This window comes from Anas acuta, chromosome 17 (assembly GCF_963932015.1).
Source record: "Anas acuta chromosome 17, bAnaAcu1.1, whole genome shotgun sequence".
Taxonomy (NCBI): domain Eukaryota; kingdom Metazoa; phylum Chordata; class Aves; order Anseriformes; family Anatidae; genus Anas; species Anas acuta.
Window position 1 is genome coordinate 1,317,213 of NC_088995.1, and position 26,823 is coordinate 1,344,035.

Sequence of the window (26,823 nt, forward strand, 5' to 3'; positions counted from 1 at the left end):
GCTGCCTGCTGAGGGCTGCCCGCGGATCCAGGGGGATCCCAGGAAGAAGGGGCTGGGCTGGGGACTCCCGTTAGTGACCCCTGGTTTTTACCAGCACCTCGGGGTGCTGCTCTCGACCTGGGAGCTCCTGGAAGTGGTGCAGGACCAAGCCCTCCACACCAGGGCTGTCAGGCCTGCTTTGCCCATCCAGCCCCAGCTCTGCTCCCCACCACCGCTCGCTGCAGACCCCCAGGACCCCAGCCCTGGATGCTCGGTGTCACCAGATGGCACCATTGCATCTGCTTTACCTCTAGCACTGGGGCTGTGCGAGCGGGGTGGGAGCAGGTGGGCTCCTCTTCTGCTGGAAAGGCTGCACCATGAGGGCTTGGGGTTAGAGGAGGCAGCAGCCCGGGGCTTTTTGGGTCTCAGCTGAGACCAGGTGAATGCTGCACGGGGACAGAAGGGGGTGTCCAAGCACTGACTTTGTGCTGATTGTGCCAAGCGTGCACGGTGAAATAAATGTTCTCTGCATTAAGGCGGCTTCTGCTGTTCATGCTGCACCTTCTCCATCCAGCCGGGACAGAGCAGGCTCTCTGCAGCACAGCACAGCCGCAGGAGCTGCGATGGTTTGGCCCCAGGCTGGTTTTGGGCTCCTGTAGCTGGCCCCATGTGGCTCCGTGATGTCCAGGAAGGAGCACGGGTCGTGTTCAGCACAAGCCCGCGCAGCTCGTGCCTCTCTTTGCTGCTCTGCCACCCTGCCTGTCATTTATTTATGACCACAGGTCCTACAGTGCTGAACAGGCAATTAAGGCCGGCTAATAAACAATCATTATGAAGGCATTACAGCCTCATAAAACACTAGGTGGGAGTGCCATCAGATATCAACAGTGAATGAAATCATCAGGGCAGAGACAGCCTAACTGCGCCTGTGGCCCTGAGCTGGAGCCGGGGCAGAGCAGAGCCACAGCTCTGCACAAACGCCCAGTGCCCAAATGGAAAATGTGCCAGGTCCCGAGGAGCCAGGGCACAGCACGGCCGTGTCACGCTCAGTGCTGATTCCTGCAGAGCTTCTCAAGCCCATGAGCTTGATTTGACCATTGCAGCCTGTGCAGTGTGAGAGCGCGCTGGCAGGGAGAAGCCCAGAGGAGCAAGAAGATCATCTCGGCTCCTGCTAACGAACCGTGCTGGTTCCTGCAATCTTCAGTCCTGTCAATCTCTCTGCAGCGCTCCAGGAGAACTACCCCTGGGTGTGCTGCGTCCCTCACATGCAGAAGCAGCCCAGGAAGGACCCATCTCCTCCCACGGTGCGCTCTGGACAAATTTGTGCCACCGGAGAAATGCCGTCTTTGGGGGAAGGCGCAGAGCAGCTCAGGGATGGATGCTGGCACTGCTGTGGGACCACACACCAAGCAAAGCAATGCTTAGGGTGTCATCTGGTGGCACTGCCATGGGATGTCCTGCTCCCAGAAAGTTCCTATCCCATGATAAAGAGGGGAATAGCTTACCTTACTTTGGGTCCTGGAGGAGGTGAAAGACAAAAGTCACATCTGCACACACCGTGCACAGCCACACACGTTATACAAGTGGCTGCTCCCCTCTGCACCTCGGCTCAACACAAACTCTGTTCTTTTTGCCTGGCTTCTTCCTTCCCCAGAACAACGGTGCCATGCAGTGGGGTGGCAGCTATTATTGTTTTATTACCTCCTTTGGGGAGAAATCCACCAAAACAAGCACACAGACCAGATCTCTGCACGTCTCGCTGGTTTCTTTTCCCTGGAAAATGCTGCTCTCACTGGATTAAAGAGGGGTGGGATGCAAGTGGCCCCTGTTTTCTGAAGTCTGGAGAGCTTAACTGAGAGCACATTGATGTATACTTAATGTGATTAAGTTACATCTCTGAGTATCATGCTAATTAAATTAAACTTCCCACTGCTGCCTCTGCGGCTCAACCAGGAGAGCTGTTTTAAGGCCACAGTTCACGTCTCTGCATTTCATTGCACGGATGAGCAGGTAGGATAAAAGCAACCTGCTAATCAGATAATCACACTGTTTAGAAACATCATCCGACTCGATGGAAATTCAAAGTTAAAGCTGATTTGAACTAAATTTAAACTGAACATTTTAAATCTATAGCGATTGGTGCTTTGTGTAAAGAAAACAATGGAAAACGTGGCAGCAAGGGCGCTGGGGAGTGCGCAGGGTGCGTCTGAGCGTGATGCTGCAGAGTTCAGGCACCGTGAGGCTGGCCCAGGAGACCTGAGCAACATAGAGCAAATTTTGGGGTTCCCCCAGCTGCCCCCTGCTCTCCATGGACCAAAGTTTGGCTCCAGCAGCGCAGGAGAGGAGCCAGCTGTGCGTTGTTCCAGCCGCCACGTGCTCTCCGTAGCCTCCTGCATTGAAATGCCTCTAATTCTGTGTCAGATGATGGCCAGAGATGTTTGGCTACGATGGGCAAAATGACAGCACTTTAGGCAGAAGCCCCCATCTGGTGTGGGACACCAGGGACCAGAAAATTGTGACCAGAGTAAAGAAAGCTCTGGGGAGAGCCCGTCTGCGCAGCGGCACCGCGGGTCGCACAGCGGGGACACCCGGCGGTGCCTGGGCCATGGACCCCCCCCCCAAAAAAAAAAACCACCTCTCTCTCTGCCCTGCTCCTGTCTCCAGCCGTGGATTTTCCATCTTGGGGCTTCTGAAGGCAATCGAGCCCTCAAAGCTCGCTCCTCATTGACTTGACAGCAGCAGCCCGGCCCCAATGCCGGAGGGGAGGCAGCGGCATGGGTGGGTTGTGGCTGCACGGGTGGGCGATGGGGTGTCCCCGGGGGCAGGTGGGGACCAGGGGAGCTGGGGAGGGGGTGCTGGGCGCAGTCATGGCTCGTTGGGCCGGGAGCAGGGGGGATCTGGAAGGGATGGGGGCAGCCAGAGCCGAGCATCAGCATCGCACCGACGGCACAGACGTGTTGGGAAACCGAAGCCGATTTGTGCTGCGGTGAGCTGCAGCCTTGTGTTGAAACTACCTGGAGAAAAGAAGGGTCAGCTGCAGAAAAAAATACCCTTTTTTTTTTTTTGAATTATTAATTTTTTAATTATTCAGTTGCTATGGCAGCAGCTGTCTCTCTGCTGTCACTTATGCCCCGAAGATTGTCCTCAACCCAGTGGGATTAAACCGTGCTTCCCCAGCCCCCTGCTCTGACAGCAAAGGGGATTTCTCACCTTCATCCCCAGGGAAGGCACAAAAGCTGCTCTGCCAGCCACCTGCAGTACCCTGCCAGTAATGCACAGTCCCGGCTTTAATTTCTGATGGATTTAATTTCCACACCCGCATTATAAGGACTGCTGTTAAAATTCGCAGCTTTGCCAAAGCCGAGGAGTGACACAAATCCTGGATAAACCCCCAGGGGATTAACTGACCCTCACCTGAGTGCTGAGCCTCAGACGCAGGAGCCTCCAGCAGGGCTTTGCAGCACCACGTGCTCGTGGGCTCCTGGAGGGGAGGCTCAGCACCCCAAAACCTCCCCAAAACCTCCGCTCCATCCCATCAGTGCAGAGGACCAGCCTGCCACCTCCAGCCTTGACAGCGTCCAGAGGTGTCCTGTGGCCTGTGGCTGGCGTCACGTCATCACAGCAACTGCTACGTGCCCCTAGGAGCCACGTGTCCCGTTTTGATCTCTTTTGTAGTTTCCTTTAATTACAGATGAGGGGCACCTGGAAAAGCCGGTGCCAGAGCCCCAGGTAAGGGCTCCCTGTGCACCGGCCCCGTGCTGTGGCCAGGGCAGGGTGCCGGGCTGTAGATGCACAGGGACCAGCCCCGTTTGCGATTAAATTTGCTGTTAAGCTGCAAACCAGAAGAGAGCGACAGCTTTTGGTACCTCGCCATCCCCTCCCTAACACTACCTGAGCTGCAGAAGTTATTTCACTTTCAGGTGCTTCGATTGCAGCCGCTTGCACCCCGGTGCCACACGCAGACACGGCACGTCCCCAAAATGATGGGGGCGGCTGGAAGTGGCAGCTCTGAGCGCCCTGCACTGACCCTAGCAGCAAACAGAGACACCCCTGGCCCACGGGAGCTCGTGCCCTGCACCTGCCCTTGTGAGCACAAACTGCATCCCCGTGTGGGCTGGTGTCACCCTTCACAGAGCTGCAATAATCACAGAACACACCAAGGACAAAAAATCACCAGTCGTTGGGAGGAAAGGGCACAGAACCAGGCCACCACACCTGGCTTGAGGCCACATCTGTGCGCAAAACCCTCCCCATGTCACCGAACCTGCCACATGGCCAAGTGTGCTCCCCGGGGTGCAGAATGGGAGCAGAAGGGATGGGGACGGGGGCGGTGGGCTCGGTACCCACGCTGCAGCCCCCCAGGGGGACATGCTCCCTCCACTCCTCCTGCCTCTGATCAAAGCACAGGTTTCTCTCCCGGCGCTCTCGGTGCTGTGGGTTTCCAGCTGGAGGTGGGGACGCGCAGGCAGCCTGACCCTCCCCTCCTCGGATCTGTCATCAGCCACGGAAAAAATCCTTCCCTTCCCCAAGTTGCTCAGCCCGAGTCCTGCAGGGCTCGCCGGGGTGGCAGCATGGGGGAGCAGCCCTGCCCGGCACCTGCCAGCCCCCCCGGGCAGGACGGGGGTCCTGGGGCCAGCCCCGTGCCCCTGGTGCACCCCCGGGACAAGTGGAGCAAAAAAATGGATTTCCTCCTCTCGGTCGTTGGATTTGCCGTCGATCTGGGCAACGTGTGGCGGTTCCCTTACATCTGCTACCAGAACGGAGGGGGTAAGGATGCTGCTAGGGCTGCTTACATCTGGTTTTGGGGGAAAAGAAACCTGTCTGTCCTCTGTCGGATGCTGAAAACTCGCTGTTTCTTTGCTTTGTTGGGCTCCAGCTGCTCCTCTTCGGGGAGGGCAGCTCAGGGACCGACCCAACTTCTCCTCGCATCTCTCTCCTTCCTGCTCTGTGTTTTTCTCCCTGCAAATCCCTCTTCCATTCCCCCCTTTCCCGATGTCATTCACATCATTCCCATTGGGACCAGCGGTGTCAGCTCCCTGCTGCAGGACCGCAGGCACCGGGCACTTTGCAGCACCAGGGGCAGCGAGAGCAAAGTGCCCCTGTCCAACCTGATGAAGCTGTAAATTTGGGGTGGGAGGTTCATGCACTTGCTGATCCGATCGTGCGACCTGGTGCAAGCAGCCCTTCTGCTGGCTGGTGTTTTACAATAACCCTGCTGCCATCCCTGCCCGAGCCGTGCTGGACCCTGGGGTGAGCCCTGGTTTTGCAAGCACACAGCCCGGGAAGTTTAGGTACAAAAGTTCCATGCAGGAACAACATTGAGTAAGTGACAACTAAATAAATTGGTCTAAACAGCCTGGAAATACGCTAAGTCTGCTTTAAACAGCCTGGAATGACAATAATTTCCCCTTGCATAGAAATTATAAACGAGGAGTGAAAATTTTGTGCTATTTGCCAAAGCACAGTGGATTTCGTTGCCAAAGTCGGCACTCGGGGTAGCATCCTCTGGCACCTGGGAAAACGAGAAGGAGATAATTAGCACCACACTCAAGGCTACAGCGTGGATGGCAGGCACCCCCCCTGGAAGCACAGTTAGTTGGGATTTGCTCCTCTGGGGCTGGGGGCAAACTTCAGCCACTTGTCGGTGATGTGGCTGGCGAGATGCCGTCCCTGGGCACGCAGGAAGGTGAGGAGCAGGCAGCATGCCCAGGGCAGAGCAGTGCTCACCGCCAGGTCCGGGCTCCGGTGCCCACTGGGGGAGCTCCCAGAGCCCTTGGCAGTGCCCTGCAGGAACAGGGGGGCTGCAGAGAGAGCAGCCGTGGGGGCTCAATTAACTAATCCTGGCTGGGATCTCCTGACGAGCGCAGCTCCAGCTCCTAAAAGTCCACCGGGTGCACGCACAGCCCTGGTGTGGATGGCGTTGGTATGAATAATGCAGATGACAGCATTAATTACTTGTATCTGGGGGTGACAATGCATGTTCAGCAGGATTTCTCCCAAACTCTTTGAGACCTCAGAGGTTCGTGGTGCCCCATCCCTTGCGCCCTGCTGGCTCGTGCTGCTCACAGCACCATGGGGCGACCTGTGCGTCCCCACTCCCACCCAGGAGCTGCTCTCTGTGGGGTGCCCCGGGGGGGCTGCAGAGCCCCCGAGAGGTGTGTGTCCAAACCACACATTCAGGATCCCCCTTACACGTCCCCGCACACACTCTCTGGCTGGCACGGGGCCGTGGTGGTCACCCCGCTCCCCTCCTCGCCCCGCAGGCGCCTTCCTCATCCCCTACACGCTGATGGCTGTTTTCGGAGGGGTGCCCCTCTTCTACATGGAGCTGGCCCTGGGGCAGTTCCACCGGACGGGCGCCATCCCCATCTGGAGGCGCATCTGCCCCATCTTCAAAGGTGAGAGGTGGTCACGCAGACAGCACGGGGCCAGCCCGGCTCTGCCCGGGGCACAGGCATCGGGATCCCGTCCCCCTCTCTCCCCAGGCATCGGCTTTGCCATCTGCATCATCGGCCTCTACGTCTCCTTCTACTACAACACCATCATCGCCTGGGCTCTCTATTACTTCTACTCATCCTTCTCGGGCACCCTGCCCTGGGCGAGCTGTGACAACCCCTGGAACACCCCCGACTGCACCAACTACTTCGGGAGGAGCAACGTGACCTGGACCAACTCCTCCAGGTCCCCCGCCGAGGAGTTTTATACGTAAGTGCGGTGCAGGGATGATGGGTTTGGGCTGGAGGCACTCAGCTCTGCTGTGTGGGGTCCAGGAGCGGGGTGCCCACCCAGGCCATCGCATGGGGATGCTCTTGGGGTGCTCACAACCCCTGCTGTGGGGCAGAGGGGGCTGTGGGGCTGCCTGCTGCCAGTGCGCCCTCGTGCAGGGCCAGCAGCACCTGAGCCCCTGCCCGGCCGCAGGAGGAAGGTGCTGGAGATCCAGAAGTCCGGCGGTCTGTACGATGTGGGGGGGATCCGCTGGCAGCTGCTCCTCTGCCTCTTCCTCATCTTCACCATCGTCTACTTCAGCCTGTGGAAGGGGGTGAAAACCTCCGGCAAGGTGAGAGGGCCCCTCAGTGCCAGGGCCACGCGGTGCCTGGTAGCTGCCCGGTGATCCAGCTCACCTGGCTGCCAAAATTCGGGGCATGGCCTTTGGGGGAAGTGCTCAATTCAAGCGGTGTGGGTGCTGGAGGCATGACGGCCACCTCCGCTGCAGGTGGTGTGGGTGACGGCCACGCTGCCCTACCTCGTCCTCCTCATCCTGCTGGTCCGCGGGGCCACCCTGCCCGGTGCCTGGCGAGGGGTGCTCTTCTACCTGCGCCCCGACTGGGGCAAGCTCCTGAGCACGGCGGTGAGTGCTGGGGGGGACACGCCACGAACGCAGCCCCCCTCCTGCGGTGAGGTGCTCTTGGAAATGTAAATCTCTGATTGAATCACCCATCTCATTGCCAACGCCGTTTGTTCGTGCTGTGTTCTCGCCCCGGCTCGACAATAGGCTTCCTGTGGGTAATTACCAGGCAGCACTTGAAAGTCCTCATTAAAGATAATCAGGGCTGTGCTGCCGGCGCTGAAGCTGCCTGGACTGGGCACGGGGGGCTCGGGGGCTCCCCCGGCTTCATCTCCCCTTGGGATTTGGGGAACCGCTGGTGCTGCTGCCTCATCCTGTGGCTGTGTGGGTCCCAGGGGAAATCTGCTGCCTCCGACCTGGGCACCCCGGGGGACAGGGCAGGGGAAGGAGCCACGGGCACGAGAGAGGCTTGGCAGCATGGTCCCATCCTTGCGCTGTGGGGTGGGTATCATGGGGCCCCCACCTGGCCTCCAGCCCTTGTGTCGTTTCTCCTGCCAGGTCTGGGTGGATGCTGCTGCGCAGATTTTTTTCTCCTTGGGCCCCGGATTCGGCGTCCTTCTGGCTCTGGCCAGTTACAACCACTTCCACAACAACTGCTACCGGTGAGCACCCGCTGCGGGACGCGGCACGGGCATGGGGCTCGCCAGCCCCCGGCCCTGCCGGAGCATTTCTGCCCATTTCACCACCAATTTGGGTGCAGGGCTGGGACAGGGGCCTGGTGGTGTTGCAGGAGGGTCCTGCTGCGGGATATCTCCCCGCTTTCTGCCTTCCAGGGACGCGCTCGTCACCAGCGCAGTGAACTGCCTCACCAGCTTCCTCTCGGGCTTCGTCATCTTCACCGTGCTGGGCTACATGGCCGAGATGAGGGACGTGGAGGTGGAGGACGTAGCCAGAGACAAAGGTTTGCCTCCTCCAGTGCCAGTGTCCCGTCCTGCCCAGCCCTGCAGTGCTCAGGGCTCCGTGTGCCCACCGGGGCTGGGGTCCCCGAGCACCTGGGGGTGCTGGGGCTTGGCATGGAGGGCAGCGAGGTGCTTTGGGGCATCCCCCCACGTCCATCCCCACTGCCACCAGCACCCAGGGCTGTGCTGGAGCAGCTGGGGGAACAGCAAAGCAAACCCACCTCCCCTCCTAGGTCCCAGCCTGCTTTTCATCACCTACCCCGAAGCCATCGCCAACATGATGGGCTCCACCTTCTTCGCCGTCATCTTCTTCCTGATGATGATAACGCTGGGGCTGGACAGCACGGTATGACGCACCTCCACGACACACCGGTGGTGGCAGGGGGAGCAGATTCACTGTGTCCCATTCCCCCACCTCACCCCGGTGTTCCCCGGGGCAGTTTGGGGGCCTGGAGGCAGTGATCACGGCCGTGATGGACGAGTACCCCCAGGTCCTGGCCAAGCACAGGGAGCTCTTCGTCCTCGGCCTCATCACAGTCTGCTTCCTGGGCTCCCTGAGCACCCTCACCTACGTGAGTACGGCTGGGGGCAGGCTGGGGGCTGTTTGCTTTTTGCTGAGCCAGGTTTGTCCCCGTAACCGAGCCTGGGGACGTGCCTGTTTGGGACAAGCTGCCACCCCCGGTGTTGCTGCAGGGCGGCGCCTACGTGGTGAAGCTGCTGGAGGAGTTCGGCGCGGGCTGCTCGATCCTGGCCGTGGTGCTGCTGGAAACGATAGCCGTGTCCTGGTTTTATGGTGAGAGCCTTTCTCTGCTACAAAGCACCTGGAAACCCGCAGGCACCGCACGGGTGCTCGGCCTTACACACCCAAGGGGATGCAGGGGGCTTGGGGGCAGGCGTGCGGCTCCTGGCGAGGCTGTGATGGGGCCGAGCACCGTGCCAGGGTCTGGGCCCCCTCGCTGCAACCCAGAGATGTCTCCATCCTCCGGCAGGGATCCAGAGGTTCTCCCACGACGTGAAAGCCATGCTGGGCTTCGCCCCGGGGCTGTTCTGGAAGGTGTGCTGGGCTGCCATCAGCCCGGCCTTGCTGGCGGTGAGTACCTGCGGCCTGAGCGTGGTGCTGAGCTGCCACCTCCCCTGCTGCTCCCAGCAAAGGAGAAGCTCTCCTCGTGCTGCTGCTCCGGCCGTGGCACCGTGGGTGAGACATCAGGCTGCCCACAGTGGGTTCAGCTAAAAAAAAAGGAGATAAAAGTATATTTTCCAGCCTCTTCTGCTGCTGTGCTCCCAGACAAAGCTCAGAGCCAGCAGCTGGGTGCTCCCACGGGTGCTGGATGTGGCCCTGTTTCATCCTCATGAAAAAGGTGATCACTGGCAGCCCAGTCCACAGTGTCCCACCCGGGCACAGCCTCGCTGATGGCACTGCAGCACCCGGCCGGATCCGTCCCCTTTGAACGCCAGCCCCTGCGCTTCAAAGGCTGCCGCCGGCGAGGCACAGAGGGGTCTGATCTGCCAGATCTGCAGGAGGAGAGGCTTTGCAGGGATTAATTACAGCTCTGAGTGCTTTACCTAGGTTATTAAGAGAAAACTATTGCAGTCGGAGCAGACAGCAAATGGCTCCATTTCAGCACGAGGACGTGTGGCCCCTGACGGCTGCAGTCCCAGCAGGGTTTGTTGGACGGAGGGTGCTTAGCCCCGGTGCTTGTGCTGGGGTTGGGGACCTGCCAGGGCTGCTCAGGTGCTGTGGGACATCCAGCCCTGCTCCAGCCCCGAGCATCGCTCCCAAATAGGCTTTTTTTGGCTGTTGCAGTTCATCGTCGTCAGCTCCCTGCTGGAGCAGCCTCCCCTGGTGCTCTTCGGCTACCAGTACCCGTCGTGGAGCACCTCGGTGGGGCACCTGGTGGGAGCATCCTCCTTCGTCTGCATCCCCGTCTACATGGTGTACAAGCTGGTCTGGACGCCCGGCTCTCTCAAGCAGGTCAGAGCTACATCAGTGTGGCCCTGGGGACAGGACGCTGTCCCCAGGTGTCACCCCTTTTGTGGGACAACCCCGGCCTGGGACCATGGGGGCTGGCAGGAGCACAAAGGGGCTGTGCAGGGCACGAGGTCCTGCTGCGGGAAGGAAACCCGTTCCCTTTTCTCTCTGCCCTTTTCCACCCTGCAGCGCCTCGCCGTCTGCGTTCGGCCGGAGAAGACAGCGCGAGACGCCCAGGCCGAGGCGCTGCGCATGTCACCGGTCCCATAACCCGGTGGCACGACCAGGGGGCACAGAGGCTGCTCTTCGGCTTCGGTTCCGTGCCACAAAGCCACCAGGCAGACAGAAGAGAAGCCACCAGCGCCGTCCTCGCAGCAAACTGGCCCCGTGTCTGCCCCCGGCTGCGTCGCCTCTGGATCCAGCGCGGCGTGGCGGGCGCTCCGCTGCTGCCCGCTGTGTCTGTCCCCCTCCAAAGAGAAAAGAAAGCCCTGGCTGTGAGCGAGGCTGCGTGCTTTTGGGGTCTGTGGGGCCCATTCCTTTCCCGAACTCCATTTTGGGGGTGAAGTGCGGCTCTCTGTGGTGTATCACTGGTCATGGCTGACCACGCACCTGCTCCTGAGCAGACCCCTTGGTTTGACCCCTCGCTGGGACCCCTTGGTCTGACCCCTCACCGGGACCCCTGGCTCCCTGCAGCACCCCAGGGACCCCACCACACGTGGTGGTTTAACTGGAGCGGTACTGGTGGGGCCGCCTGGCTCTGCCCTGGCCACCACCCCCCAGGTCTCGCCCCCCACTGCTCCGGGCACCCTTTGGAGGCTTCTGGGGCCCGTGTCCACCCTGGGCAGGGAGAAGTCACCCCCAGGGACTGCAGCCAAGAGCTGGGGGCATATGGGGTCGGGGGGGGGCACAGGGGGAGAGGGACAAACGGGGCTGGGGGCGCACGGGATGGGGGGGCACTGGACCAGATCACACGGGGCTGGGGAAAAACGGGGGAAAGGGAAGGGAGGAAGAGGGCTGGGGACAAAGGGGGCTGAGGGACACGGGACAAAGGGGGAGGGGGGGGGGGGGCATGGCCCTGACCCGCCCCGCTCCGGTCCCCCCCCAGCAGGAAGAGGCGGAGCAGGGCGGATGCACAAAGGCGGGGCCGTGCCGGGCCGTTCCGTTCCGTTTGGGTCCATTTGGGGCCGTTTGGGGCCGTTTGGGGCCGGGGGGGTGTCAGGATGCCGCTGTCGGCGCTGCGGGGCTGGGCTCTGGCCGTGCTGGCGGCCCTGACCCCGGCGGAGCGCAGCCGGCCCTACGCCGTGCTGCAGAAGCAGAACCTGGGTAAGGAGAAACAACGAAATTCAAGGGCTGGGAGGGGGGAAAATAAGCGATAAAAGGGTAAATGGGAGCGAGCGGGGCCGGGGGGGGGCTCGGAGCCTAACGTGTGGCCTCCCTCGCAGTGCTGCTGGGCAGCATCCTCAGCGCGCTGCTGCTCACCATCGTGCTCGTGGCCGTCTGCGTCTACAAACCCGTCCGCAGGCGGTAGCGGCCCCGGCGTCGTGTGTGCGGCCCCGCCCGGCTCCGGGATTCACACCTCGGGATTCAGCACAACCTCTGGAACCAGTGGTGGAGCGCTCACGTCTCCAGGTGGTGTCTGGTGAGGGATGGATGCTCTGCGCCCGCGTCCCGGGGCTCCCCGCTGCCATCGCTGTCCTGGAGGGCACCGCTTGGCATCGCCGCCCGGCCATCAGCTCACGCTGCCTCAGGTTGTTTTGTCCGGTGAACTCGGCTCCTTGCTCGGAGGCTGCACTGGAAGGGGCTCGGTGCAGCCTTCCAGGAGCCTCGAGGACCGAAGCCGAGCGAGCGCCGGGGGCCGCGTGGGGCAGGAGCGCGCCCACCTCGGGGCAGCGGCACTGAGGCACGAGCAGAGGCCGGCCTGGCCGCTCACACCAGGCTTGTCCTGGCCTCGAGCAGCCCTGCAGCAGCCTCGGTGAACCCACGGCTCCTCAGCCCTCACCCCCCTGTGGGAGATGCGCTCCTGGGTGTTGGCTGGGGGTCGGGGAGCCCCCGGTGTCTGCCGGAGCACGAGGCTGCTGGGCTGTGGCTGGCTGGGTGCGCTTCGTGCTTGGGCTGCCCAGAGCCCTTCTATGCATTTCTGGCAACAAATTCAAGTGTTTACACTGAAATCTCACTTGCATACAGATGCTGCTATTTTGTTTTGCACTGCTGTGAGTAGTAACTGGATTTTGCTTATGAAGTATTACTTTGATATTTAACATAGGGGGTTTTGGGCTAGTAATTTATTTCAGTGTTTTAGAACTTTACTTCCAGAGCAAATGTGTTGACCAACTCTCTAAAACCTTGTGCTGCGTCTGATGTTTTTCTGCTGTTAGTCTCAAAGGACACTGGCTCCTCTTGGAACCGGGGATTTTCTTTGCTGCTGTTACTAAATGAGGCCAGCCTAGGACAGTTCTCGTTTCTAATCCAAGTGAAAGACGAGTGAGGGAGCAAGCTAACTGTAATATTTCTTTCTCATCTTTTCCTTTCTTGGTTGCAGAGCCCTTTATCACTGTTTTTCCCCTGAATCCTTCAGTTGTTGTAGAGCTCTGCCCGTAGTCATGTGCTGCTCACGGGTGGAGGAGGATGGTGTAGCTCGTAGCTACAGCTCCTCGTCCCTGCAGCAGTGTTCCTGTTTGCATTCATTCTTCGCTCCCTGCTGTGTGTCTCTGTACAAATAAAAAGCTAAGTAAACAATCCAGGACTCCTTTATTTATTCACAGCTGTTCTGCTTGTTATTAACTCTGCTGTAGCTGGATGAAAGGCTGAGGCAGTCTCGCTTCCCAGCCTCTGCTGAACTTGCAGTTAACAGAGGGGTAAGAAGTGTAAGGGAACAGCAGTGTGATCAGTGTGATTCTCGGAGCTGTGTGAAGCCCCTGGCTTGTGGATGCTCAGTGGTGAGGAACTGAGGAAGTGAATTGAAAGTGAAAGCTCATCCTGCAGCCCTAGTGCAGTTAACTGAACCTTACCTGTTAGCAGTGTCTACTGCAGCTACAGAGATTGTATTTTGAATCAAAACCCAGCCAAGGCTGTGAGAAGAATTGCCAAATTAAACACATCGTGAACTTGTCCAGAACAAATACTGCACAGAGGCTTAGGGGATAATTTTTACCCGTGCTGTAAGATGCGAGGCAGGGTTTCAGAAAAACAGTAACTATACTGAGAAAGAGGAACCTTCTGTTTTAGAAGAAAGGGTGAAAATGTCAGTTTTTTTTTTTTTTTAATTTTTAATACAATGCCAGCCAGAGAAGAATTAATGTAACAAAACTGAAACAGCTCGGTCTTCAGTTTATGACATACAGAACAAAGGAAATCAGCATGAAATATTACTTCTTCCTTGTAGCCTTTGAAATGCTTCAGAGAAAAAAAAGCAACATCAGACAGATGCTCTTACAAAGGCAACAGCACTCTTTATTTCCGCTGAAGGAAAAAACAACAAAACAAAACATAATTTCACCTTCTACCTCATGACTTTGTCAAGAGCTTACTGCAAGGCTTTTTCCCTTTTTTGCAATTGAGAAAGTCACAGTAATCCTCTTCGTAAAGAAAGATGCGGTTCCAACACAGACCACTGCCCCCGTGCAGGACAGTCACATTCAGCATTCCTGCAGACACCACGTAAGCTATTTATGGTTGCAAGCTGTATCATTAAACAAATACGGTGCAGATATACCAGTTCTAGTGTACAATTTTAGTTGCCCGCTACATAAAACAATGGATTATTGGTTTAAAATAGAGTTCCAAGTTACCAACCATCTCACTGGTTAAGATCAAGTCTATTTGAGAGTGATTTTAAACTAGTTAATCGTTGGTGACACAGAACTGCCCTGTTTTGCTCAAGGAGTAAGTGCAGGATTAGGTAGCAAGATCAGACCATATGTACCATAGGTTCTTCACCCTTCTGCCAGCCAGAACTGAGGAGTATTGCTCACATTTAACTACTATAAGGCTTTCCTGTGGACGTACATACATTGTGTACTTGTGGAGTGCACTCGAGAGTCACAGTGTAAGTACTGTAAACACTGACAGAAGTGCAGATAAAATACCTACAAATATACCCTATGTCTAAAGACCTGAGGAAAGCTGGTTAAAATGTGTTTTGGAACTGTTACAATACCATTTCAATGAGCATAGTCATATTGGCTTGTTCTAAAATCAATAAAAAGATTCAGATAAAAAAATATATGTATTCACATGAAGGATAAGCATTTGGATTTTAAAAAGCAATACACATTTCCCTTTCAGATGACAAAATTAAAATTCATCTTCCAATAAGTATACATTAAAATTTCACCTGAAGTTTCTCCTATTTGAAGTTAGCACCCATATACAGGCACGCACACATGCACATGCACACACACCGAGTGATCTCAAGAAGCACCTGGATCTATCACTTATTTTCTTGCTGCCCTCTGACTATGGGAACTAGCTGGTTTTGAATCACTGCAGAAACTGCTACTTTACTAGGCAGATGGTCCCATTTTAGGATCTAAAGTTTTACTGGCTACTTGTTTTGTCCTATTTCAGAAAGCACTGGTTTAATCTTGAGCTTGGATTAGCTGTTCAAGTATAAAATTATTCCTCTTAAGCAGGAGCACATGATAAAAATCTCAGTAACTAGAGAAGAAAAAGATCACAAAAACAAAACTAACAGAAAATATCTGTCAGCATGGTATACCGTCAGCATGAAAAACTACTGTAGGTGTATATGTGTGAAAATGCATATAGATAACTCTTCCACATAACGACTGGAAGGAAGAGACAATGGCTTTGAATTATTCAGAAATGACTAAGCAGATGAGTATTTCTTTGGTAAGTAATGAAGTTTCCCTCTTGAACTCCCCATAAATCACGTTTTCAAACTTTACAGCAATCTTAAATCCTGATGCTAAGCAAAATTTCCACCTGCTCTTCAATAAATATGCATAGGTAAAAACTTACTTGACAGCTAAGGCTGCACAGATGGGCAGCCAAATACAGATGCCCATGTTCTGAAACTCCCTCAAAAATAAAAATAATAATAAAAACCAGTTGTTGTAGCTGATGATGATAACTAAGAAGGCAGGTGAAATATTCACTTAAGCAATCAAGGAGTGGTCTTCAGACTGAGAGCTCTGAAAGCCTTCAGTTTTACACAAGTTTGGTCATCCTTATTTCAGGAGATCACTAAGGAGTTACTTTTCCACGAGAGAAAGCTGTAAAACTTGCTGAAGCTCTGCATCTTCTTCTTCACGGCGTTGTTTCTCCCGTTCTTCCTGCTCTCGGACAGACAGCTCCATGGCAAGCTGCAAGTCTTTTTCAAAACTGTTTGGTTCACTGGGGGTGCTGCAGCATGAATTACCTGTGCTTGTTAGATAGCTCTCCTGCAGTGCCCTGAGGAAAGAAAAAGAAATTCAAGTAGAAAGAGAGAGAGAGAGAGAGAGCTTATTTCATGTTTCCTCCTGCAATGATCCTCCCTAGCAACTGTATTCAAACTGCAAACCCAAATTGCTCTCTGAAAGGGCAGAAAGCAGCTCTCAGGATAGGAGTTGTTCTAACAGACACAGAGTTCCCAATGTAAAACCTGTTCTTTGAAGCTTCCTCAGAATCTTTCATACATACTAACAGTTTTCAACAGGCTTCTAGAAGTATTCCCTCACAGTTTAAAGGTAACGATTTCCATATACAAAAGAGCCAGGAGGACGCAGTTCTTCACCTGCACAAAGATTTCTTCACACTTAACTGTAGGAAGACCCCACAGATACTGTAGCACTCTTGAGGGTCTAAATATAGGTTACCACGTTTTTAAGGATTACATAATGATTTTAAAATGATTTTGAAAATAAGAGCCACCTTGAAGAGGCAGTATTTAATATACAAACACTTGAGCCAGAGGGACCAATTCCAGTTTTCCAGTTTTAAGAGCAGAGCAGAAGGGATGTGTTTACTGGGTGGGTGAAGAATCAGTTGTGTGTGCAGGCCAGTTCTGTTAACTGAGCTAAAAGGGACACAGAATATAAACTAGGGAAACCCAGTCTGGAGTTCTCACTTCTTGAAAAAGTAAAAATTAGAAGCAGCACAGGAAAAGAGACCTTGAATTCTAAATATCTGTTACCTGTGTCAAAGGGGAAAAAAAAAAGGAAGTGCAGAATTGCTTCATACTACTGTTAGAAGTATTTTTGCTCCACCACAGCGTTTTTGACATGAAAAAGACAAATAGTTACCTCTGATACTGTATATTGAAGTCCTGTGAATATGCAACTGCTCCATTGGAATGCATCCCCACTTCCTAGAAATGGAAAGAGGGACAATGCCACAGGAGTTAACAGATTTGTAGTGCAAATCACTGAAAAGGAAAGCTTTAAATCACTCTTATTTCTTCTTTGAAGAAGAAATTTTTATAAATAAGAAATTCTTATTTCTTCCGTATTTTTTCCTCCTCTAAGGTTCTTGGAAAAATCCATCCTACACAACACTTTCCACACATAGGTTTAGTTCAGAGATACAGCTATTGCTGCATTGTGAAACCTGTCAAATCTGCACGGAGCAGATTACAGCATACTTACTTTATTTCCACTGGATTCCAACAAACTCTGCTGAATAGCAAACTGCATGATCTCGTTATCTTCATCCTGCACGTGTATGTTCCTGCCATCATCTTGGACATGGTAAGATTTGGGGATCTCAAACACCGACTGGTCAACCTCAAAATTAGCACCTACAGAAGCCAAATATAGTTCAGAAACACAGCACAGTATGTTTTTGCAAGTTGCTAATCAAAAAATTCTGATAGATGTTTATAAATGCTTAATTTAGCTCTGAAAAAAATTGGATAAACCCCTTGGCTACATATATACAGAGGATTTGAAAGACTTAAGTGTCAAACAAGCACAATGGTAAGACATTTGACACCTGTGTTTGATTCTCTGCAGTTAAACCATCTCTGCTGTGCACTCCACTGACAGAAATGTAAGAAGATGTGATCACTGCACATTTCCATTCCTTACCTGAATCACACTGTGCACCTCCAGCCATCTGTGATGTTTTCTCAGCTGTCCTGCAGCCATTGACGTTTTCAAAAGTAATTCGGGCATTCAGCACATGAAACAGGGGAATTTCTATAAAAAAAAAAAGTAGAAGACTTCTATCAAAAAGAGAATTCTGACAGTCACTTTCACACCTGCAGCCACATCAAACCCTTATAGATTTATGGAATATATTCCACAAGCAGCATGACATGATGACAAAGTAAAGTGTAACTCACTTCACCAAGAAGTTGTCCTTAGTCATTCTCACTCTGCCTTTGTATCTCAGAGTATTTTAAAAATACCAAGTCAAAGATGTTCAAGCCAAGAGGAAAGGGTGAGCAACAGCTCATTTGTACTGAAATGATACCATCTTTAAAATTATACTTCTGTACTGGCTATAATTTGGATTAATTGATCCCAGACATACAAGATACCATATATCTGGGCTTTTGGTTCTAGATATGGGCAAGGTGACTAGTAAGAAACTAAAACTGTTTTTTGTAAATATACATTGCAAAACCCATAAAAAGAATGGAAATAAAGATGCTAGAACAAGAATTGCTACACGTTACCAATTTTGACAGGGAACCCTGGTGGAAATTCCAGAGTGATGAAATCCTTAAGCCTGGCAAAATGAGCACTAGTTCTGGCCATCAGATCAATGATCGGAGTGACTTGTTCCATAAGGGACAAGGGAAACTCTTCACTCATCCACAGGGTTGCTTTAAACCTGAAAGAGTAAGTTGTATAAAAGCATCCTGAGTTTACAGTTCTGGAAACTGCAGAAGCAAAGTACACAGCATTTTCACCTCCTTCATACGAAGAGTAAGGACAGTTACTGCTTGGAGAAACCAAACCACACTCCTGGTCAAGCTAAAGGCAAGGCATAGGAGCCTACTGACACACAGCATATGTAAGGGATGGATTTTTTTTTTTTTTAAAGTTACAGAGCTAGCCTGAATGCTTTCTTCTGCTTAATGGAAGAAGAATTAGACCCTGGCTGAATGCTCCAAGATCTCTCTTTTGATTAATTTTGCAAGGGAGATAAAACTGTACTGGAAATTTGTAAAATACAGTTTCCAGAGATCAGGTGACTGGGAAAAAGGAAATGGAGAAAAGTTAAAATTTTACTTCTCACTTCTGCGTTCGAATGGTGACTTCTTTCGGTCTTCCTATATCTCTACCTTTCAAATCAAAGTTTGGGTCCAGGTACTCCTCCAGAGTAATAGCAGTAGGGTTGTTACTTGCGGCATACTCTGTTGTCTTGACTGTACTCTGGAAGGAAAGACAGAAAACAGACTGAAGTAGTACAGAATTAATAGGCAACGGCTGGTACAGGAAACTTGTAAGTTACCTCTTGTGAAGTCTCCAGGGACATTAGCCAGAAATACAAGCACACACTCTTAAGCTGTTTTCTACTGAGGTTAAAAATCTCAAGTCATCTTAAAGACAGGAAAAACCTACACAAATGCTTTAAAGCTAGAAATCAAAGCACACACAAACTGCACCATTTCTTGGCTCCAAATCCTTCACTAAAGACTAAACTTCGATGGGGTATTTTAAATACCCCATCAAAGCCCAGCCCTTACTCTGCTAACAGATTCTACATTGTTTTCATGGGAGTGTTCAGAAGGAAGTACCAGCTACTCATACAGGAACATTTGACAAACAAACAAAAGACTCCTCAGGGAACATTCAAACCTCACTATCAAAACTGCTGCTGAACTAAGGAAACAGGAAGAGGGATTCACCATGCATACAACTCTTATTGGTACAGATCTCAGCACTATAGTGACCTGTTATGAGGTCAAAGACTCACCTGAGCACCATACTCATGCTCCACTGTACCCAGAAATGATTCCAGAGGGTTCCTGTCAGCTTCAGAAAACAGAAGGAAGAGTTTTCTATTGTTACTAAATAGCAGTAAACTTTAAGTACACACCAGGCTAACAAGCAAGGCTTCTAACCCAAAGTGAGATAAGCCAAAGACAGTCAGGAGATAGCCCAAGTTCCCTGTAAGCTTTACCAGGCAAACCCAGGACCTAAAGCTGACAGAGTAAGACAGAACAGAAGCAAGAATCTTCAGTGGTTTTTATCTTGAACAAATAGCTTTACTGTTCACAGTACATCCCCTCCTAGCCCCCAAGATAGGCCAAGGAAGGGCAGTGCTGCCATACGAGGTTACCAGCTACCCATCCTTCCTCCAGTTGAAGTTCCAGAAAGAATCATAGGACCAGAAATGAAGAAAGAGACCAAGAAAACAAAGCTCACGTGAACCTTGTAATCAGGGCCAAAATGAAGTAAAGGCATCAACAAGTTTCAGAGCACAAGATTGCATGGAAAAGTGCAGCTTTTTAAAGCTTTCAATAAACTTTCAATAGTTTTGAAGGGCTCTTCTACATACAACTAGGATAAATATTTGGTCATTTGTAGGCTGGGAGTCAAATAGCAAGCTACCTCAGACAAACAGCATGTGAAACTAAAGCAGGGCAAGGTCAGCAAGAAAAGTATTTCACTTCTTATCTGCCCACGTCTTCTGCAGTCACACAGAGATTATCAGAGAACCAAGATGTTGTGCTTAATTCCAGTTATATTACAGAAAAACTACCTTTATATCTTTTCTTTTCCTCTTCTGTTAGATGTTCTGTTCTGATTTTTGTGACCACATTCACGTTGTTTGCAATGTATACCTTTAAAAACAAAAGTATGAAGACAAAAATCACCACAGGTTAAAAACCAAAGTTCTTTCTAGAAACACCACGAGCACAAACCTAAAGGAAGACAGAATAAAGTGATGTGAATCTGCTCCTTACAAAGATCTCTAACACACTGGTGACCAACAGGGAGTGCCACACTTTGATTTTTCTGACCCCTTTGGCATGATGGAAATCCCACATACTATTTGCTTGGTAGACCAGTGCTAATGCTGAAGCTATGCAGCCACCTGCTGGGCAAGCTGATAAACTATGAAACCCCACAAAAAATACAGCTTAGCATCTCCAGACAGCATTAATCTTGCAAGCATCCTATGCTGAGAGAAAAGCCAAGGAGCTTGGTCATTGGCTTCAATGGGAGCAGAATTCAGCCTTTCAACCGTATTCTTGGAAAGCAGGCTGACACATTTTAAGGAGACTTTTGTAGATAACTAACCCATCCAAATTCAAAACTAGATGGGTACTTCCAATCTTGCTGAAAAGGATCCCCACCTCGATGAAGATCTTGATAGAACAAAGAAGGAAAGCCAGATAATGGTGTTTCTAAACAGAGAACACTCACGAGACCTTCCAAATAAAATTCAGCCATGGTTTAATCCTGCAGGAGTGCTGGTGAACCCCAACATCCCACCAAATAGTCACACCGCCTTGTGAGAAAAGTCCTTGCATAAGTGTACAAAACTTCTGCATTTATTTCTCTATTTAAAAAATTCATTTTTAATTGCACAAATTCCAAAGTCTGGAGTAAACACAGACTTGAGGAAGTTAAATTTTGTGATACCTAAATTCCTGAAACTGCAAGGCTGTAAAGCCATCTTCAAAATTATCTCACAAAGGCATATCTGGGGAGGGAACCTGTCACAGGGACCAAAGTGACTGTATTGCTCAGAAACACAGTCAGGGTCTTTAGTTTACCATCAGTCTTACTACTTGAATTCATGATGCAACTCATGGCACCAAGAAGCTGTTACTTCCTTCAACACTGTTACTACAGAGCGCTCATGGTACTTTGCCAGTGGGTTCCTTGTCTGTTAAACAGACAAAGAATGACAACACACAAGGAGTTCCAACAGTTACGGTGAATCTTTTGCCCCTCTGCTGCCGAAATGCTTCGATCCTCCCTCTCCCCCAAAGCCCCTGCTGATGTACCTGCACACAGGCACCACCATTCCCACAAACTGGGCACCCTTAAAGTTCCTTGCTCCTGGCCAGTTCTGCTGGCAACACAATTAAGCTCTTGATGGGAAACTGAGGACCTGAAATACTCAGGAAATAAAGGCAGAACAATCATATTTCAGATGGGCATAAGATTTCTTAGTTGTGTGTAACAGGCTTTACCTTTGCTTCGTAACCATTTACGCCTTCTGCTTTTTCTGTCCTCCATACCCAGAATCCAGTGGTGGTTCTGCCAAAAAGTGAATACCACAGGTGTCTACACAGTTGCATTTCTATACAATCCCCGGCCCATTTTTACTAGAAGTGCCTTGAACAAACAAAATGTGATAAGCCATAATCATAGAACCATAGATCTATGATAAACGATTAAGTCATTTGATTATTAACCCCAGACATAAGCACAGGACAATCTGTCCCCACACCCCACGACAGAGCTGAGCAAGTCACACCGCTTCTGTTCTTAGTGCATGGCCAAAACTCTGAGGCTTAGTCACGGATTTTAAATTCAGATGTGGATACCTGAGCCACAGAGGAGGAAGACAACCTAAGAAGTGAATCATTTTGCCTGGCAGCCTGGGCACAGCAGCTTTTAATGCACACAGTTTAATTTTAAAACGACAATTTGGGGAACAGAGTACTAGGAATATTTCTGTCTAGGAAATCTTTGTTTCTGGATGTGTAGATGCTGCAGTTACTAAGGCTCACTGAACATCACGAGGACTGATTCTAGGAAGCTCTGACAGAGTACCAAGTATTCAGGAGAAAGGGGCTGCATTTACACATCTCACTTTGACAACACTTGTTGACAGTGTGATCACGGGGTTGTTTTACTGCATCTCAGAACACTCCAAGAGGAGCTGCAGAAAAAGGGTGGTTTGAAGCAAGCTGACAGATACCTGGGTAAGCATGTGTAGGGAACAAAGAAGATAAATGTGGTAGAAGGTACTATGGAAAGCCACACTAGGCAGATTTTAATTTAAACTAGTAACGTGGGATTTGACTCATTTGGCTGCAAGTTCTTGCCCATTAGCTTCAGTACTGGCACATTTTGCCAAGCAACAGCAGCTGACAAAGCATAGTTTTTTTTTTTTTTTACTTAATGGTACGTGAAGTTTAAAGTAATTTCAGATCTAGCCATAAAATACTTTATGAGTTTGAGATTTTTTGTCTTTAAAACATTATTGTAGGTGTGACCATCAATAAACTTGCAGTGTTTATTTAAGAGCAACTTTGTATCTTACCTTTCAAAAGCAATATTTTTAGTATCAAGGCACGTATTAATAATTGGAGAGGTAAGGCGCCTTTCCACATCTTTCCTTTTTGGGGTCATAGATCCCAGAGTCAAACGCTTCATGTGTTGGGAAATCTCAAAGCGCTCAGTTGTAACGAACTTATCATCATGATTTATCTCAATTAGTTCTGCCCAACCTCCGGTATCTGTTGGAACGTTACATCTCATTTTAAAAGAAAAAAACCACCTTCCCAACAGCAATACACATTGAAAAAACTGAGCACATACTGTACAGCAAATCACAACAATTGCTAATTCACTGATTTTATTTGGGGGCAGATGAAAAGCTAATAAGAAATTGAAGTAAACTTTTAGCCCTATTACCAAATTTTGACCTCAAATTTACTCAAAAAAAAAAAAAACCCAAACCATTACATTAAAGCACAAAAACACTATCTTCAAGACACGAATGGAACATAAATACAAATCTTTCTTAAAATTCAGTGCTCAGCCTCAACGGGTCTTTTTAAGCAAAACTGGGGTTTCTAATTGTGGTTCACACAGTATTTGGTGATCAACAGAGCAGACACACTAAAACATTTACCTTCGCCCTTGAAAATTAAACTACGCCTTCCCCTCTCCCAGCTCATATTTTCAAATCCCAGCAACGTGATATCAACTCGCAACTTGGCACCACTTTTCCAGATGCGACAGACATCGCTTGGACAAACCCTAGAAACCAGTGGAACTACAAGAGAAAACAAGGAACACGTAAATATAAAATATTCAAGACAGATCACACAAGAAGCCTGAACTGAAGCAGAAACCATATCCCTGATATACGAATTGCTCAGTACTGCAAGCATCATCCCACAGGAAACAAGCAAGACTGTTCTCAAAGCTAGACAGGGTCACTACCAGCTTGGGGACAAAGCCCATCGATTCCAATTTAAAGACTAACATGAAAAGGAATGAAGCATCGGGTCAGACTAACAGATGTGAAATGGGTTAAAACCGGTCTCCTAGCAGCCTGATAGACAGCTGGAAAATGAAGTCAGCTCTAGCATTCATTTCTTAAAAAAACAAAACAAAACAAAGCACTTCCAAGTAGTCTGTGCATCTGTATATCAGACACGTATCTGTCTTAGTCATCGATAGCCAAAGATACACAAACAAAATCCCAATAAAAGTCTTCAGCAATTCCGACAATGGTTAAAGCCTCCATTAAAAAAGAGAAAGAAACAAAGAACAATTGTGCAACAGAAATACAAGAGGTCATTTTGAGAACTGAAGATAAGTATTCTGGGGAGCAGGAAATGAAGATTCCAGTAAATATACATCTCTGCTTATCTTTTGCCATTTATACATGAGCAGGTTCTTTTGTCTACTGCTTAGAAGAGAGAACAATGACCAGGACTCTTACCCCAGCTAGTAAACTCCCATTTCATTTCCACATAAAAGTCAGGAGTCTGGAAGAAAAAAAACATCTGATGAATATTTCGCAAAATAGTTTTAATCTAACCCTCAGCATAGCACTTCCCATGAATATTTTAGATAAAGGAAAACTAAAAAAGAGCAGAACTTCAGACAAAAATGAACATTAGAACAATTAAATTGAAAATAAGAGGCATAAAACATAATAGCTTACTACTGATTTATAACAAGCTATTTTGCTTTGTTTTACTGTAGAAGCAGTAACACCTTCGACAGCCATCCTCAAACGCTGGACTTTGTGACTATGGATTTCAAAATCAGAGTCAAGAAAAAGTCTCCACCTCTCACGGGTCTATACAATATGCACACTGAAAGGAAGGAGACAATTGCCCACCTTCAGATCAACGAGGCTCTGATCTCTGTTCCTGATTTAAGTGTACTTAAATGAACAACTTGAGTCAGACTTCCAGTCTGGAGGAAGAGGCTTAAACTAAATAGCTACCTCATTAATCTTTTGGAGTAATTCAGGAACTCCTCCAAGCGTCCTAGAGGTCTGCTGATAGTCTCGGTGCTGCAGAATCATCTGTACCATCTCCGGATCTCCTGTGCTGACAGCTTCATGTAAAACTGAAGGAAATCCAGACACAAGCTAGTTTTAGGTTGCTTTCTGAGCAAAACACACAGCGTAGAAGCAGCCAAAACACAACATCTGCACTGAAAAGCATTAACACACAGTTTCTGTTTTTAAGGTTATCTTTACCTGTCCATCCCTGGGCGTTCTCTTTAGTTACATCTGCCTTGTGTTGAAGAAGAACTTTGGCAGATTCTATGTAACCCAGGGAAACGGCAAGGTGCAACAAGGTCCGACCTCGTGGATCACGCTGATCAACATCCTGTTGAGTAGCCAAGAGATAAGCAATGCTGACGCTGTTCCATCAAACGCAGCACAACGAGGAGGTCACATAAACAAAGTCTGCCAGTAATTATCGAGTCTGGGCCTAGTGATCTAGTAATACATGGCTCTAGGAGTCAATGCTCCCTAGGTATCAGTTTGAGTTGCCTACACAGCACGGTTTTCAAACGCTGCCTTATGGCCCTTCTGCCCTCAGCACGCTGCAATCTAACTTCCCCCCGAAAGAAAAAGAGAAGCAGAACAGGCCCTGTACACTGACATGGTAGGAAACAGGACCTGCAGAACAGGACTGAGCTCTCACTGATGCTTCTCATTTCTTTTCCTGCAATGACTTCCCCTTCTGCCTCCCTTCAGAAGCAGTCTCTTCCTGGAAGACGGGTGTTCCACCCCGCGTGCACTGCACCAGTGACAGGCAACAGCTTGAGTGGAGGATTTCACGTCATACAGAACAGGAAGAAAACCAAAATAAAGCAAACAAACAAACAAGAAAACGGGCCATACAACACCAATTTTGTATAGCACTTTTTGAAAGCAGAGAAGCAAATGTTAAGTTACAAAGCGCCCATTTGACACACACAGCACAATGAAGCCCGAGTGCATTCTGCACGAGTTACTAAAAAACAAAAGTAAAAAGATACACAGGCATAAATATCCAAAACATGCAAGCACAACATACTCATACCTTACTTATTTTTCACTATTAGCTTAGAGATTTGAAACAGAAGAGCATCTACAACTAAAGGAAAAGGGGAAAGTCAATAGCAGAACAAGGAAGGAAAGTTATTATGCAAGTTACCGCGGTTATCTGACAGCACTCAGTTTGAAAGACCACAGGCAGCTGGGAAAGCTTCGTTTTAAAGGGCTCTGCTTTCACTTCAGTGCTCCAATACCAACCAATTTGCTTCCCCCCTTCCTGCAGGTAAATGCCTACTGCACTGACAGGCGGAGGACTCCCCAAAGGCCCTCTCGGTGTTTTATTTTTTGCTGTTGTTAACCGGTAACCAGGTATTTCACCCATCCTTTGCCATACCAAGTGCAGCTGGCAAGTGTCTTCCGATCCCCTCACGCACCCTCCGCCAGCAAGAAGCTTATCCCAAGGAAGCAGGGGGGAAACACATCTTTGGAATACTCAAATAAAGCCATTTAAGAGCAGATGAGGGAAGTCAGAGACAGCCACAGCCGCCTTAATATGCTGTTGGCTTCCTGGAGGCGTTTCGGGTGCTGGCACTGCACAGAGGTGGGCGCCTCAGGGGAAGGAGCTGCAGAAGGGTGCTTATTGCTGAGGGGTGGCTTCAGCTCAAAACTTTATCGAAATAGAAAATGAAGCAACGAGCCAGCAAGGTGAAGGACTTCAAGGAGGAGGAATTAGAAGGTTACAGACCTCGTAAGGCCTCACGTTACACCAATTACTGAGAACTAGAAAGTTGCAGACTTCGATAGGGATTCAGCTTACAGGAATTGGACAGAAACCAGCCGCATTCCAAAGATTTTCCCCCAAAACCCCCGGCAGGGCAGCATGCTGCGGGCAAGCGTTAGTGAACCGCACACGGCGAGGAGCAGGACGGCGGCCGCGGGCCCTGCCTCTGCCCGAGCTCTGAGGCGTTTTCACGCCTCACGGGGCCGCTACCGGGGACCCCGGGCCCACGGGCAGGCCCGGGGCCTCCGCGCAGCCTCTCCCCACAGCTCCCGGCCCCCTCCCGGTTCCCGGTAGCGGCTCCCGGTCCCCCCCCCGTACCTGGCCGTGCAGCTCCTGGTCCAGCCGCCGGTGGTCGTTGTCCCAGACGAGGGCGTGCAGGGGGAAGGCCCCGCCGGGGGAGCTCATGGCGGCGCCGCCCCCGCGCCCCCCCCCCGCCCCGGTCCCCTCAGTCCCGGTCCCCTCACGGCAGCCCCGCCCCCGCCCTCCGGGGAAGCGGCGGGGATGAACCACAGGGCAGAAAGGGGGGGGGGGGTCGCCCCGCGGCTCCTCTCAGCGCTCACGGAAGGAGGAAGTCGGTGATAAAAGGGAGCCTCCGCCCCGTCGAGTTGCGGTGAAAGGGGCGGGCTGGCAGTAGGAGGAAGGAGGATGTCGGCGCGCACCGGGTTCCCCCCCCCCGTTTTAGGGAGGAGTTGGTTTCGCC

At 50.8% G+C, this 26,823-nt stretch overlaps 3 protein-coding genes across 4 annotated transcripts; 2 read left to right on the forward strand and 1 right to left on the reverse strand.

The window, feature by feature from the left end:
• The first annotated feature begins 4,416 nt into the window (after positions 1–4,416).
• On the forward strand, positions 4,417–10,462 carry LOC137841383 (sodium-dependent serotonin transporter-like). Its single transcript, XM_068654232.1, has 13 exons — positions 4,417–4,746; positions 6,243–6,377; positions 6,465–6,684; positions 6,898–7,036; positions 7,193–7,327; positions 7,823–7,926; positions 8,098–8,225; positions 8,457–8,569; positions 8,664–8,795; positions 8,917–9,016; positions 9,213–9,313; positions 10,028–10,195; positions 10,382–10,462. The coding sequence occupies exons 1-13, from the start codon at positions 4,551–4,553 to the stop codon at positions 10,460–10,462; spliced, it is 1,752 nt and encodes a 583-aa protein (XP_068510333.1). The 5' UTR covers positions 4,417–4,550.
• Positions 10,463–11,300: 838 nt separating this feature from the next.
• On the forward strand, positions 11,301–12,928 carry C17H12orf76 (chromosome 17 C12orf76 homolog). The gene is made up of 2 exons (XM_068654195.1): positions 11,301–11,515; positions 11,635–12,928. The coding sequence occupies exons 1-2, from the start codon at positions 11,413–11,415 to the stop codon at positions 11,718–11,720; spliced, it is 189 nt and encodes a 62-aa protein (XP_068510296.1). The 5' UTR covers positions 11,301–11,412; the 3' UTR covers positions 11,721–12,928.
• Positions 12,929–13,621: 693 nt separating this feature from the next.
• On the reverse strand, positions 13,622–26,728 carry ANKRD13A (ankyrin repeat domain 13A). Of its 2 annotated transcripts, XM_068654189.1 has the most exons (16): positions 26,442–26,569; positions 25,389–25,442; positions 24,554–24,686; positions 24,296–24,420; positions 23,783–23,828; positions 22,964–23,107; positions 22,370–22,565; positions 21,291–21,357; positions 19,847–19,928; positions 19,058–19,116; positions 18,377–18,513; positions 17,811–17,968; positions 17,218–17,328; positions 16,777–16,928; positions 16,435–16,499; positions 13,622–15,604 (listed from the first exon to the last, which is right to left on the reverse strand). In XM_068654189.1, exons 4-16 carry the CDS (start codon positions 24,383–24,385, stop codon positions 15,406–15,408), a joined length of 1,506 nt encoding a protein of 501 aa, XP_068510290.1. In that variant the 5' UTR covers positions 24,386–24,420; positions 24,554–24,686; positions 25,389–25,442; positions 26,442–26,569; the 3' UTR covers positions 13,622–15,405. The 2 variants fall into 2 exon arrangements, with proteins under 2 accessions (XP_068510290.1, XP_068510289.1); XM_068654188.1 differs by lacking the exon at positions 25,389–25,442 and having other exon boundaries at positions 26,442–26,728.
• Positions 26,729–26,823: the final 95 nt, after the last annotated feature.

Bases quoted from the DNA above. Each gene is read 5' to 3' on its own strand.
- C17H12orf76 (XM_068654195.1), top strand. From the start codon at position 11,413: ATGCCGCTGTCGGCGCTGCGGGGCTGGGCTCTGGCCGTGCTGGCGGCC. The intron at 11,516-11,634 runs GTAAGGAGAAAC...CCTCCCTCGCAG, and splicing joins GCTGCAGAAGCAGAACCTGG to TGCTGCTGGGCAGCATCCTC.
- LOC137841383 (XM_068654232.1), top strand. From the start codon at position 4,551: ATGGGGGAGCAGCCCTGCCCGGCACCTGCCAGCCCCCCCGGGCAGGAC. The intron at 8,226-8,456 runs GTTTGCCTCCTC...CTCCCCTCCTAG, and splicing joins GGACGTAGCCAGAGACAAAG to GTCCCAGCCTGCTTTTCATC. The intron at 8,570-8,663 runs GTATGACGCACC...TCCCCGGGGCAG, and splicing joins CGCTGGGGCTGGACAGCACG to TTTGGGGGCCTGGAGGCAGT.
- ANKRD13A (XM_068654188.1), bottom strand. From the start codon at position 26,528: ATGAGCTCCCCCGGCGGGGCCTTCCCCCTGCACGCCCTCGTCTGGGAC. The intron at 19,929-21,290 runs GTAAAGCCTGTT...TTGTTTTTAAAG, and splicing joins TAAATGGTTACGAAGCAAAG to GTATACATTGCAAACAACGT. The intron at 19,117-19,846 runs GTAGTTTTTCTG...TGTTTTCTGAAG, and splicing joins GGAAAAGAAAAGATATAAAG to CTGACAGGAACCCTCTGGAA.